The 14,585-nt window shown below is 33.7% G+C and overlaps 1 protein-coding gene and 1 pseudogene across 3 annotated transcripts; one reads left to right on the forward strand and one right to left on the reverse strand.

Annotated features, from left to right (window-relative positions):
• Positions 1-11: 11 nt before the first annotated feature.
• On the reverse strand, positions 12-11,342 carry LOC129952109 (cell division cycle protein 23 homolog). Of its 3 annotated transcripts, none has more exons than XM_056064548.1 (6): positions 11,250-11,342; positions 9,389-10,174; positions 9,136-9,315; positions 1,078-1,242; positions 580-1,016; positions 12-511 (listed from the first exon to the last, which is right to left on the reverse strand). In XM_056064548.1, exons 2-6 carry the CDS (start codon positions 10,155-10,157, stop codon positions 272-274), a joined length of 1,791 nt encoding a protein of 596 aa, XP_055920523.1. In that variant the 5' UTR covers positions 10,158-10,174; positions 11,250-11,342; the 3' UTR covers positions 12-271. The 3 variants fall into 3 exon arrangements, with proteins under 3 accessions (XP_055920523.1, XP_055920521.1, XP_055920522.1); XM_056064546.1 differs by having other exon boundaries at positions 11,178-11,306; XM_056064547.1 differs by having other exon boundaries at positions 11,194-11,297.
• Positions 11,343-11,584: 242 nt separating this feature from the next.
• LOC129950642 (uncharacterized) lies at positions 11,585-12,944 on the forward strand (annotated as a pseudogene).
• The last annotated feature ends 1,641 nt before the right edge of the window (positions 12,945-14,585 follow it).

Below are 14,585 nucleotides of genomic sequence, written 5' to 3' on the forward strand. Positions count from 1 at the left end.
GAAAAGAATGATTAACTTTATTTGGCGAATTTTATTTAATCAATTGGAAAATGTTTTTTTCTGTCTTTATTTATAAATGATGTGTTCAGAATAATAACGGTTAACTTAATTTTGCTTTAGTATTCTTAGCTCAGAATTTAGAAAGAGAGTACAGTGTATATGAACGGAGAAACAAATTGTTAACTTATTAATAATTATTTATTATCAAAGGGCACTTAGTCACTTATCTGAGCGCAACAAATATTGTACACATTTTGTTCTTTAACGAAAATTAGTCCATTGACATTGTTGACATGTCCATGGTGTTATTATCATCAGAATTTCTATCTAAAATCTCAGTGCTAACATTTTCCGAACTTGATTTATCTTCTTTATTTGTAATGGATATTCGACTCGCATCCATCATAACATCATTGGAATACAATTCTTTAGATGTAGCTCTATTTTGAACAGGTTGGGATAATCGCTTGTTTTCAATCGTTTTAAGGAGAGATTTTGCTTCCGATTTTTTCTGAAAAAGAAAAGTTCAAAAACATTAAAACACAATTTAATAACTTTATAATTGTAAATATAATTTACTTCATCAGATTCCAGACACTTGTAGGCATAGTGAGCAGCTTTCTCGTACTGACCATTGTTTTCATAATAATTTGCAAGTGTAATGTACGCATGGAACAAGCTCTGCTTATCCGCTGCTGCTCTTTCATCCGCGCAATACGATATGTATGCAGGGACTGCACTCTCAATGTTACCAAGCTTTTCATATAGATTCGCAAGCTTGTAAAGTGCTATACCTTCTATATCACCCACATTGCATGCCTTCAAATAACACCTAATAGCGTTTTCATTTTTTTCAAGTTTTTCATATGTTTCTCCAAGTGCGACAAGCATCCGACTGTCAAAAGGTCTCAGTTTGTGGGCGTTTTTGAAGTAATACAAACTATAGTAATGCATTTTCAATATTTCATACGATTGTCCAAGTCCATACCAAGCTCGATAATCGCGCTTGTTTACCTCTGAGAATTTAGTTCGTTTTAAATTGTAAATGGTGTTTATATGAGAAATGTTAAAACTTACCGACAGCCTTCCGATAGCTTTGAATAGCAGCATTTGTATTTTTAAGTTCCATAAATTCGTGTCCCATTAACGTCCAGGCTGCTAAATATTGTGGATTTAGTTTTAAGGCTCTTTGGAAATACATGATGGCTTTCTGGTGATCACTACGTATACTGTAATAGTTACCTATAAAATATGTATGCTTTTATGTATAAAATGTAACTTATATTTAAAGAAATGCTTATGAATTAATTTCCCTATTAACATTAATTATAGTTCTGTAAAATAACGGTTTAACCTCGGAGTGAGAGATAAGAAGTTACAAATTGTTTTATAAGATTCTTTTAGAATTTCAACAATGGCGTAAAAAGTCTATTGAAATCCCGTGGATTCATCGTTCGTTGTGGGAAATTAAAGCAGGGAAACATTCTTTTCTTTTAGATTAAATCCAATTCTACAGCTTCAATGATGGTAAACACTATTATCAAGACTGTCAAAAATACGATTTGCGACAGTTTTTGTAAAAATTTCATCGAGCGCAGTTTGTAGGGATTTGTTTTTGTTGGATTCACTCCTACATAGTGATGATTGTAAATTCTCCATTCATTTATTTGGGTGCTTATCAGTTTTCGTGTGAGGTTTTTCACAAGGTCATTCTTGGTGTAAATATTATAGAGGCAGGTTGGTGACTTGCTTGCAAGGTTGGCGGCTTTATCCGCGAGCTCATTGCCACGGATACCAACGTGTCCAGGGGTCCACATTAGTCTTATGTGCTGGTTTGAATTTACTAATAAGGAGCGGATGCTGTTGATAAGATTGGTGGAGTTGTTGTTGGTATTTTTAACAGCTTTGATCGAAAAGCGACTGTCTGTACAAATAACCTGCTTATTTAATTCTTTTAAAGCCTCAGTAAAAATAGCAAAGGCTTCAGCGGTTAAAATGGATGCGATTTGCGAAAGTAATCCAAAAAGCATCTTGCTTTTGTGATTGCAAACGTTGTAGTCTCTGAGGTTTTGGATCCATCAGTAAAAGTAAATTTTTGGACTTGAGCTCAGATGAAATCGTTAGAAAAATCTTACGATATATCTCAACTTTTGTATGGGTTTTCCTTTGAGTTGCGAGGTTCATTATAAAAAGGTTCAGTCGATGAGCCAAGAAGATTAAAATAGAGCAGAATTTTTTTGTTTTTAACAACTCTTGTTTTAAATATTCAGAGTTAGCAGTTTGAAGGATGGTGAAAATGGCTAATGGTGCCTTGTAATTTCTTTTCCGGTTCTTTTTTGTCGATTATCGAGTTCGACGAAAATACCAGTTTAGAATATAGTTTATATATGATTTTTTCTTTTCGATCTTCAAAAGAAGGGAGGCCAGCCTTTGCTGGGATGTTTTTGATGGGAGTAGTGTGGAAGGCGCCAATACTACATCTTGCTGCTTGGTGGTAGAATGGTTTAATGATCCCGATTTGATTTCAGAGCGTTGCCATAAATACAAATACCATAATCTAGTGGTATTTTAAAGACTTGTGATTGCTTAAAATGTCACATATATTTTGAAATGCAATAGAAAACAGAACGAAAGATAATGGAGATCCCTGAGGTATTCCGTTCTGTAGTCTGTATGTAGCAGTGTTATTATTTTTTTATACAAAATTTTCTATTAATAAGAAAAGCTTTAACGTAATTAAAGATATTAGGGCCAAGGCCCCAATCTTTAAGTTTCTTTAACACTACGTGTATTCCTATCCTGTAGAATGTTGTCTAGGGTGAGTATAGATGCATGGTTTTTGGAGCTCAGTGCTCTAGAGATATAGTCATCTATAAAAAGCAGGGCGTCTGTACACCCACGATTAGTTTTAAATGCGACTTGATTTAGGCTAAGAAGTTGTTTAGCATTATTCGTTTTACTACAATTTTTTCAAGGATTTTAGTGGTACATAAGAGGAGAGAGATGGGTCGGAAGCATCTGGAGTTGGTTTATCTTTGTTAGGTTTAGAGATCGGAAGAATTGCGTCTGTTTTCCAGCTTTGGGGAATGACTGCGGTTTTAAGAATCGTATTGTATAGATTCAGAAGTCTTTGCTTTGTTTGGAGTTTTAGCTTTTAGTTTATGAATACAGGCTTTAAGTTCAACCATAGAGATTTCACACTAAATGAGTTGGGCTTGGGAATTAAATAACAAAATAAATTGGATGGCGTAAAAGTCCGTTTGAGAGCTCTCAACCATTCCTGTTTGCGAGTACTGTTGTCAGGGATGGAGGGACCTAAAGTTTTAAACCGAATCCGAACGGCAAATTTTAGAAAGCACTTTTCATGACAGGAATTACTCTTGGAGAATTTGTCAATTCTTCGCAAGAGGTAGTACCCGTGAAAAAAAACTTTAGGTGGCATAGGCAGGGATAGAACCCAAGACCCCTCGCATGAAAGTCCATCGCACTTACCATCATGCCACGGGCTTGGGAATTAGCTGCAGATAATATATAGTAAGAACAAACGTGGGCCCAGGATAGAACCTTGTGGTACTCCTTGATTTATTTCAGATATGTTGTCGTCCAATTTATCAATTTGCCTACATACGTTCAAACAAATAAGACGTAAACCATTTATATTCTACTCCTCTGCCATATACTTAAAAAAATTAAGAGGTTGGTGGAGATGTGTACTCTGAACGACTGAAATTAAATCTCTCATTGCGCCTTCAATAATACCTACAATAGAGAATTCAATGAGAATTATTCTATAAGGAGCTCAATCATATTAACATAATCAGTCATTCACTTTGCGTAAGGGACTCGAACTGGTTTCATTGAGTTTAGAAGAAAGCCTCAGGCCATTAACCTGGCCTAAGTGTGTCCTTCTCCATTACGGACAGCCACTTTAACCTAACCTACTCCATATGTAGATTAGAATCGATTAGATTGATTTTTATTGTTTCTGTTCTTGTTTATATTACAAATTATTTTATAAAAAATCGATAAGCATGGCTTTGCCGTCTGCCTGATTGACATTAAAATTCTATTTGTTAGAACATAATGTATAAAAAAAATGATTGTGGTAAAAAAATACAAATTTGCTTTGTTGTTAAAACTCTTCATTGATAGTTTGATTGCGATAGCTCATAGCATATTTATAAAAATAAAAAAAGTTGCTTTAAATTGTTTTCACAGTTGAGATGTGCTAAGACTTCTTCTTCCGATAACGTGTTACTTCCAAGATAACTTTGTCGTATTTCTTTCAAAATAGGGCATCTTTCAATGAAATGCATAACATCTTCTCGATCCGATAGGTTGCAATGGTTACAGAAAATTGGTAAGTCAGACGGTGGGACATTTAATTAGAACGAATAAGCTCTCCTCTCATTTTGAAAATAGACGATATAATTTCCATCATATCCTCGTAGTGAAAATAATTTCTTTCGCCCAAATTATGATTTAAAATGCTGTATGTAGATCTGTGGACTGATGCAGTAGGTAAGCTTATACAGTCAGCTCTGTATTGTTCATCTACTTTTGAAATAAGGTTTTGGAAAACATCTGTGCAGTACCTTCCATTTCCATTCACGAGATTGAATTCTATTCTGCACTACGTTGCAAGCTCCTCCAGTTTTTTAAACCAAACAGTTCTTCTTTTAATTGTCTTTCTAGCAATTATTTTTGGAAGTCTATCATCTGGCATTTCTAGAACTTTCGTTACATAATCAACAGTTTTAAGGTTTTAATAAAAAGTGGTGGTAGTCCTGTTTTTATATTTATCATGTAGTTGGGCGTTGTATTTGACAGATTGAAACATTTGTTGACGTAGTACCTTAGCAGTTTCTCAACGGTTTCGTACCTATAGTAACCCCAAGATTGTGCTGCATACAACATCACAGATTCAGATACAGCTTGAAATACTTTATATTTTACACTGTGATCAACTATGTTGTTTGAAAAACATCTTTTCCAGGTTGCGGATATGGCACTTTTAGCTTTTACTAACTTTTCTTTCAAGTGAGGTTCCATGCTGAGATTGTTAGTTATAATGACTCCAAGATACCTGTATCTTTTTAAAATTTCAATGGGCTGTCCAATAAGATACCATTTTTCGTTTCTGCAAGCTCTGCCAGATCCCTTTTTAAAAACTAATATCTGCTATCTGAGAGGGTTGAGTAAGAAAAAATGTTTAAGACAAAAAGTGGAGCAAAACGCATCCTTGACAAACTTTATAATTGTAAACCTGAGGGAATTTTTATTCCATTAAAAAATAAAATCAAATCTTTGCTACTTGGGACTAACAAATAATTTTCATAATGTACAGGCTTTTAAACAGGGTTACCAAAATTTTGATGTTATAATTATTAGGGGATTTTAATGCTATATTATTGTCTTTAATTTAAATATCTTTCATTTATTGCGAGGTTTTCAAGTACTGTTGTTGGATTTTAATTTAAAAATGATATCTATCCATTAAATGTCTCATAAAAAGCATTAGAACAACAGAAATCTCTTTATGTTAAAAAGATTTCATTACAAAATGTAATAGTTTTATATACAGCTGTTTTATGTGACTTGCATCTAACGGTCTTTTATTTTCATATTAGAGACTTTTGACTTGAAGTTATACTCTACTTTTCCCGGTAAACACACATTATTTCAAACTCTCTAAATATAGTGTTTCTAAAAATAGCTGTGCCTTTGATTTTATATTTAGAAAGTGTTAATAATTAATTTTTTTTTATTTTTCGGTATATAAACATTTACTATTTAAAGTTTTAAGTATTTGTAACATACTAGGATATACAAAACTAATAATTATTAGCTCGAAAATAAACAATTGGACGGTAAAAACACTGCACCGAAGAAATTCGAAAACTTATTAGAAAACTGCGTTTGAAGGGAAAAACCTAACAAAATATTCAAGACATCCTAGGCTGTTCAGCAAAAATGGTCAGTAACGTCTTAATATGGCAAAATAAACCAGAAAAGCGATCCCCAAAAATAATGACTACTTAGAGCTGTCTGTTAGAGCTGTCACAATACGAAGACGTCTTTTAGAAGCGAAGATATTAGACAGAAGTCCACGCAAGGTACCATTTTTGACGAAAACGCATATGGCAAAGAGAATGGAGTTTGCCAAAGCACATAGAGAATGAACACAAGAGAAATGGAGGAATGTTCTGTGGAGCTATGGAAGCAACATCGCCCTTTTTGGATCCATGGGTCGTCGAGAATATGTGAGAAGACCCTAAAATGCAGCATACGATCCACGGTACACTATAAAACCAGAGAAGCATGGTGGAGGCAAAATTATGATACGGGCCTATTAATCCCATCGGGGGTATAAGGGATGCAACCGAGTATGTGAAAATTCTCGAGGAGGTTATGTTACCCTATGCTGAAGAGGAAATGCTGTTGGTTTGGGTATACCAACAAGATAATGACCCAAAGCATACGTAAAAAAAGTCAAAAACATGGTTTGCGCAGAAGAAGTTATCCGGTGAGGAGTGGCCCGCTCAATCCCACGACCTTAACCTCATCGAAAATTTGTGGGGAGATGTTTAGAACGCAGTTCATAAAACAACACCCAATAATTCAAAAAAGTTGTGGGAAGCAGTGCGTGATTCGTGGAACGCAATACCAGTCGATAGGTGTCAGGTTTTAGTGGACTCGAAAACTTCTAGATGCGAAGCATCATAAAAAGCAATGGTTATACAACAAAGTACTAATTGTAAGCTAACATTATTTATATACTTATTACAGTTTTTCTTACTTCTTATGTTATAGATCCAGTACTTTGTTATACACTGCAATTTTTATAAACAGCCATATATTTAAAAAACGGTTTTTACTGTGACAAAGCTAACGGTAAAAAATCTATTAAACTTATTTTCCGTTATTATAAATAAAATATTTTAGTTTGTTATAAGTTTAATGACATATACTATAACGTTGATATTGAAAGACCTTTTGTTTTATTTGGAGAGCACTGCTATTTTCATAAACACAACTGTACATACTTTTCTTGTTGCATATTAAACTTTTCTTGTCATAGTGTTGTACTAAGAATTTGATTGAAATAGAAACAGTTTTACGAAAAGCTTTTTAACAAAATTCTTACGAAAGCGGAAGTTCCTTCCTCGTACAAAAAATCGGTTATCTTCCCAATACAAAAAAAAAGGTTCCTTAAATGACGTCTCAAACTACAGAGGTTTATCTTTAATGAATATTATAGCTAAGGTATTTTGCGGAGTTCTTGTCGATCGTTTGGAAAAGTGGGTAGAAGAGAAAAAGATATTATCAGACTTCCAGGCTGGATTTAGGAAAAATTACTCCACTGTTGACCAAATCTTTACTCTGTCATCGATATTGAAAGCATTTAAGGCAAGAAATAAAAAGGTTTACTCGATGTTTGTTGACTTCAAAGCAGCGTTTGATTTGGAAAATCCCAATGCTTTAATATACAAACTTTCGCAGATGGGTGTTTCAACCAGATTTGTACATGTCATCAAGAATATGTATACAAACACAGAAGCTAACGTCTGGGATGGAGCGCATTTTTCTGAATGGTTCAGTATTGATTCTGGTGTCAAACAAGGATGTCCGCTTAGTGCACTTTTATTTTAACTATTCATTAATGACATAGTTAACGACTTACCTGGAGGAATTAGAATGGCCGGAATCCGGATAAATGCTTTACTTTATGCTGACGACATGGTCATACTATCGGAATCGAAAGAAAATCTTCAATTGATGATAAACCCACTGTCTGCATACTGCGATAAATGGGGATTAGAAATTAATACAGAAAAATCAAAAATAGAGATTTTTTCGCGATCCAATCGGACTGAAGTTGGAAGTAATTGCAAGTACAACGGAAGAAGTTTGGAGTTGACAAACGAATATAGATATCTTGGAGTGAACCTCAACCCACGACTGAATTTTAGTAAGCACCTTGACATTAAAGCCAAAACATCACAAAGTCTAATAAACTTAACATGGAGAAAGATCTTGTCAAACAACCTTGTATATTTGTCTACCAAATATCAAATTTTTAATTCAGTTGTGAAGTCCACTTTATGTTATGCAGCTCAAGTTTGGGGAATGGAAGAGTATGAGGAAATTGAGAAATTTCAGAGGAGTTTCATCAAACAAATTTTCAACCTACTAATCAACACGCCGAACTATGCGATCTACTTGGAAACTGGCTTACCAAAATTATTTACAAGCACATTGAAACTACAAGCGGATTATATATTTTTCCATATGAGCGACTGAGCAAAATTAATGCTGCTTTTTACGAAATAAGGAACAAAGACTGGTGGTATGACAAATGGCAACGAATTGCCACTTCATTTGGTGAAGATATGCAAATTAATACAAGTAACATTCTTGATGTTAAGGAAAACATGTATAAAATTATCCAGCTTAATAAAGACTCGGTTCGGAATCAATTTATAAAAACAGCTATTGAATCAGAAAGTCGAATATTATATAGCCAGTTACAATTTAATCTAAATAACCATAACTATTTCAATGAATCTTTAAGCTACAAAGATATTTCTTTGATTTTCAAAGCTAGATGCGAAGTCTTATGTTTCAACGGTAGACCATACAATGAGAGTTTCAACCAGTTCTGTACACTCTGCAATCATAAATCCAAAGAAGACTGCTTCCATTTTATAAGCGTATGTCCAATTTTCAGATACAAGAGATTCTAATATTTTTAAAAATTCTCTCTCACTCTACAAGAGACAATTCTAATATTGAATGGACCAGATTGGAAAAATCTTGTCAACTATCTGAAGAAAATTTGCAGATTTAGAAAATTGATTATGAGTGAATATGATTAAACTAGAAGATGTATATATGTATGTAAAAATCAATATATAATTAAAACTGAAATTTAAAACAAAGTTTACCAATGTTATAAAAATTTAAGTTGCTAGTCGAGCTGACGGCAAAGCCAAAGCTCTTAAATTCAAAATCAAATGTTTATGTATTTATTTTAAAAACTGTTAATAAATGAATTACTTACTTACTTACTACTAAACATTTTTAAATATGCTTCTACATTATTTATAATTAAATATCAAACATAAAACTTACCGATCACACAACAAGTTTCTGGTCTGTATTTACTGATCGATAAAGCTTTATGCGCCAAGGAAGCCATTTCCGTTTTGAGTTCTTTTACAAAAAGTAAATTAGAATATGTGTCCAAATTATCTAGACGATAAGGGTCAACTTCTTGAATAGTTTGAAAGACTTCAATCGCTTTATCCACCTCTAAAACAAAAGATATTGAAAATACAAAATTTGTATCTTATTTAATTAAAATATTTTAATTTTAAAAATGTACCTCTTTTGTTGTGGTATGCCAAAGCCATTTGTGAAGTTATGTAAATACAATTCTGGAAGCCTGCCGCCCTTAAGTTTTCGTATTGCTTTAACCCTTCGTAATTAAGATATAACTCAATGTAAGCATGTGCCAGAAATATTTGTTTCATCCAATGATTTGGCAAATTCAAAGCAATAATCTTTTCTTTTTCAGATATTAAAGGTGCTAATTCGACATAAGAGCTCCACAGCATCGGAGTTTCTTGTATTGATTCGACAAAGACATGTATCGCCATTTCGTTGAGGCCAACATTTTTAAGAACCACTGCATATAAATATAAACCATATCCATCCAGCTTTCGTTCACTGTATTCATATTTCAAACTAGCCAAAAGATCAGACATATCTTTAGCAAGCGGGCTGTCACTGAGATTGGAGTTGTCTGTAACACTTTCTAGTTGCCTTTTTTGCTTTGCCATGTACGTGGCGTAATAGTGCAAAAACTTTGGTACACGAGATTCACAATCACGCGTAAAATATGCTGCTCGATCATATTCACGCAAATCAAAGTAACTTTTGCCAAGATAGTAGTTGTCGTAATCCGCTTTGCTAAGATCGCTACTAACTGATTCGTGAAAATCTCTTGTAGTCTCTACGTATGATAAGCCGTGATTCATTTCGGCCAACCATTTGACACTTTGCAACAATCCTCGTTTATTGCATTCGACAATTGCTTTGCAAAGATCATTTTTAACCTCCTGCAAAGATACACTCAAAATATCTTCTTCCATTGTCGATATAAGTAAGTCTGAAAGAAAATTTTGGGAGTTTCAATCGATATCAAAATGTATACAAAATAAAAGTGAACATATATAACCGTTATCATTATTATTATTAATCATTAATATTCATTATCGTTATAATGATACATCATGTTGGTAAATATGTTGAACAGCTGCCTTGGGAAAAGCAAGGCGAAGAGCTGAAATAAAGCAACGTTGCTGGTGATCAGCAAAGGCAAAGAGAACATTGTAATTGCTTGCAAGCTTTACGGAAATTCAGAGACACAGCACCGCTTCAGAAGAGGCCGATCTACTATTGAAGCCATTCAATAAGTAGTAAACGGTACCCAAACCACCCAACATAGAACTACTTCTCAAGAAGGTTGTTTTACTGGTAACCCCGGATGTATGGAATTGTTTCAATCGGAGCGATCGATAGGAGATCCCATATTGGAGCGTACTTTCTGCGGATATTGAATGGCTCAGGGGTAGATCTCCGAATACACAGAAGGCGCGAAAAGTATACAAATAAGTTCTAAATCATTTTAAAGAGAAACATCTACAATGAAGGCATCCTACTAGTTTTTGGTGGGGTGCGTTGGATACGCCTGGTAAAAGAGAGCAAAATGAGATAGACCTTTTGTCGAAACAAAGGATTCGTAATTAAAGTATGCAGAAAAGAACTTGGAATTGAGGTAAAATAAATGTTACCCTCTGAATAACTCAGCAAACTACCGGCAAATGAATATGGGGACCCATGGCCTGTAAGCAAAAGTAGCTGATGTCAACAACATGCTGTTCTTCTGTATTTAACCAGGCAAATAAATTGGTATAAAACTTCTAGTTCAACAACATTGTAAATAGTTGCTTTTAAAAAAAAATTGAATTCAAAATTGTTAATAAGTTGTTGATGGATAGAATGAATAACAAAAGCGTATGTAATTATCTGTAATTATAGTAATAAGAGTTTCCCAATTTAAGAACGCATGCAGTTACGTAGATTAACATGTGTGAAAAGCAATGTCTTACGAAAATATCTTCTTACGAGCCTTATTTATCTAGTTATTACTATATTAAAGAATTTAAAATCTAAATTATTACAAACTCCGGTGCCTTCCTTTAAATTTGTTTACAAAACTTTTTTAAAATTCAGAAAACAGAAAGCATTTGACATTTGTAGTTGAAGGGAGCTTCAACTGAACTTCGACTCCATCAACAGCTTTACGTTGCATTGAAGCTGTCAAAACCAGAAGTGACAGATAAGGCATTATATTTATGGGTGGGTTACATCTTCGTTCTTGTAAGAGAAGTATTATATAGTGGCATATATAATATATTAGGGGTATTCACGATCCGATGAAACAAAAAATGTTAAATTGCGAAATTTGTGTTTTTTTTTTACATCGTGAACACACCTTTTCTAAACATAGCAATACCATAGTAAAAACGTCAAATCATGACGTTTCTCATGACACAAAAAAAATTGAAACATTTGTGTTCAATAAATTTGTTCTGTTCATAAAAGATGCCAAAAAAAAGTGAAAAAGAAAATATAATTGTATATTTATTGGAAAATGCTTCTGATAAAATAATGTTGATTGAAAGTATGGGGAAAAAAAAAAAATAAAGATAAAAATAATGCCACACATTTTTTATTAAAGGTGATTCAGAAAGTGAAAACGAAGATGGTGTCGATGAAATCCTTGTTGAACTTTATGAAGAATTGTTGTTCGCCCTGGCTGTTCGTCATGGATTAACTATCACTGGCCTTAATCAATTGACTGGCGTGACAACATTTTATCAACATTGGACAGCGATCGTTTCCGCCAAATGTTGAGAATGGAAAGACATCAATTCCATCTTTTGCTTTCCTTAATTAGTGATGATGAAGAGTTTCAAAAACCACATGCGTGCAAACAATTCTCAATTGGACTACAACTGGCCATTGTTCTCTACCGTTTAGGTTCATCAGGTGAAAACGCATCTGTTCGGAAAATTGCAACAACTTTTGGAGTTGGAGATGGAGGTACATTGAGCAAAATAACTAATAGAGTTTTTCGAGCTGTAATAAAACAGCTACCCAAGTATATATTTTGGCCAAACAATGAAGAGAGAAAAAAAATCGTTGCCGAAACTTATCATGAGCTACCATTATGCATAGGCTATATTGATGGTACGGAAATAAAGTTGGCAGAGGCACCAGTAGTAGACCACGAAGCATATTTTTCACGAAATCACATATATTCAATTAAAGCTCAAGTAGTATGTGATAACAAGTTACGGATTCGTGATGTTGTAGTTGGAAGCCCTGGCAGCAGTCACGATGCCAAAATTTTTAAGAACTGCTCAATTTTTAAAAACAAAGAGAATTATGTCTCGGCTCACCAATGGATCGCGGGAGACTCTGCGTATCCCCTCAGCGACTTCCTTATAACACCATTCAGAAGCAACTCAGAGCAATTGGACAGTTCAAAACGAAAAGCATTCAATTTACGACACAGCAGATATCGAGTAAGAGTGGAACATTGCTTCGGCCTACTTAAAGAAAAATTTGGCAGCCTAAAAGAACTAAGGATGCGCATTCACAACAAAAACAGCCACAAAATGTGTTGCAAGTGGATAATAGTATGTTGTATCATACATAACATCTTGTTAAGTGAATCTTATTTGGAATTGGGTAGATCTTTTCAAAATGAAGACATTGGAGAGGAAGAAGATTGTCCTTATGAAAATAATACAAATAAGAAAAATTCTGAGATAAAAAGGCAAGGATTGTATTATCTCATGTTTGAATAAGCAGTACCTATCTTTCTGTTTTAAGGTATTTTCTTTCTTGGAGACAAAAAAGTGAAAAGAAATTTAAAATCGAATTCATTTGCTTTTTTATTTTTTATCACATTTGTGAGTTATTAAAATTAAGACAAAAAAAATATAATAATAATAAAATAATAAAAAAAAAATAAACCTTTTTTTCATTAATATAACTTATGACATAAATCAGTTAAAAAATAATTAATATTAACAAGAGGTAGGTACACATTTTGAAAATATTATCCATTTTTGTATTTCAGTTCAATTTCTCTCAATGCAATTCGTTCATCTTTTTCAATTTGGAGCTTTTTTATCTCAAAATCATTTTTTATCTTTTCTTCTTCGAGTTGAAGTTTTCTCTCCTCTATTTCTAATGCTTTCTGCATTTTTTCTTTTTCTAGATTAAGTTTTTTTCTTCAATATCGGCATTTTGAATGAGTTTATCGGTTTCTAACTTTAATTTTTTTTCCTGGAAGGCTTGTCTTTCTGCATGAAGTTGGGACAGCTGGTCGATGGCTGTTCTTGGGGCAAATTTCCGAAGTTTATCGGCACATTTACGAGGATTACTCAATGGCTCTTCACCAGATTTACCGTTTTCTTGTGTAGTTGGTGTGATTAGTATTGGTGGCTGTGGTTATACACAAGAAAGCTCAAATAATGGACTAGGAGGAGATTCGATGGACATAATTGGATCATTTGAGGTTTGTTCCTCGATTATCTCAATAATCTCATATCCAAGTTGATCCGGGGTTTCTTCGTCTGAACAAACGAAATCTGGAAGCTCATATGTTTGGAAAGAAGTGCGGCCTTCGGTTTTGTCACCAAAAATCTCCTTCAATCTGTCGTAGTAGGGACAGATTTTAAGAACTCTTGCTAATAAGAAATAAACACAAAATTGTTAGGAACGTATACAAAATTGTATCTAAATCTCAATCGTTGTCTCACCTTGAACAGTACCAAGTCCCTTTTCTGTTTCCACGAGACCAGCACCAGTTGATTTTTGCCACTCTATAGTTTTAGAAAATGAAGTTTTCAGGCTTCTCATTTTCCACCTGATCAACTCCCAAGTGGCCTCTAATGGCTTCTGTTCTAACAGTTTTCTGTAAAATATTTGTGCTGTTGGCTTCTAAAATAAAATGTTTTTTGAGCAAAAAACATTTTGAAAGATTTTTATTATATCTTACCTCGAAGTTTCCAGCTTCTTGAATGTAATCTAATATAATTAAAATTTCTTTTTCCGTTCATTTTTTTACCGCTTTGTCACGTCGACGGCACTTCTTTATATTCCTTAGATCTGAATCTTTTTTTTCCATTCTTTTTTCTGATTTTTGTCGTTGGCATAAATGCGGCAATAACTTCAAATTCAATTTAAACTTAAAGCCCACCAAAATTTCTGATAAAATGACAGCTGCCAAACTGTCAACTACAACAGACAAATTTTGCACCGTTGTATTTTTGTGTTGCAATAGGGTTCGGGTATAGCAAAAGTGCAAAAGTGTAACAAAATTGTAGTCTGTATATTTTGTTGTTTTAGTGCAAGAAAATGTTAAACTTTTGCACTTTTGCAACGATACAAGACCACTTGCATCGAATCGTGAATACCCTTATTTATTTTCCTTCATAATT

Source organism: Eupeodes corollae, chromosome 3, assembly GCF_945859685.1.
Source record: "Eupeodes corollae chromosome 3, idEupCoro1.1, whole genome shotgun sequence".
NCBI classification, from domain to species: Eukaryota; Metazoa; Arthropoda; class Insecta; order Diptera; family Syrphidae; genus Eupeodes; species Eupeodes corollae.

Bases quoted from the DNA above. Each gene is read 5' to 3' on its own strand.
- LOC129952109 (XM_056064548.1), bottom strand. From the start codon at position 10,157: ATGGAAGAAGATATTTTGAGTGTATCTTTGCAGGAGGTTAAAAATGAT. The intron at 1,017-1,077 runs GTAAGTTTTAAC...CTAAATTCTCAG, and splicing joins AAGCTATCGGAAGGCTGTCG to AGGTAAACAAGCGCGATTAT. The intron at 512-579 runs GTAAATTATATT...TTTCTTTTTCAG, and splicing joins AGTGTCTGGAATCTGATGAA to AAAAAATCGGAAGCAAAATC.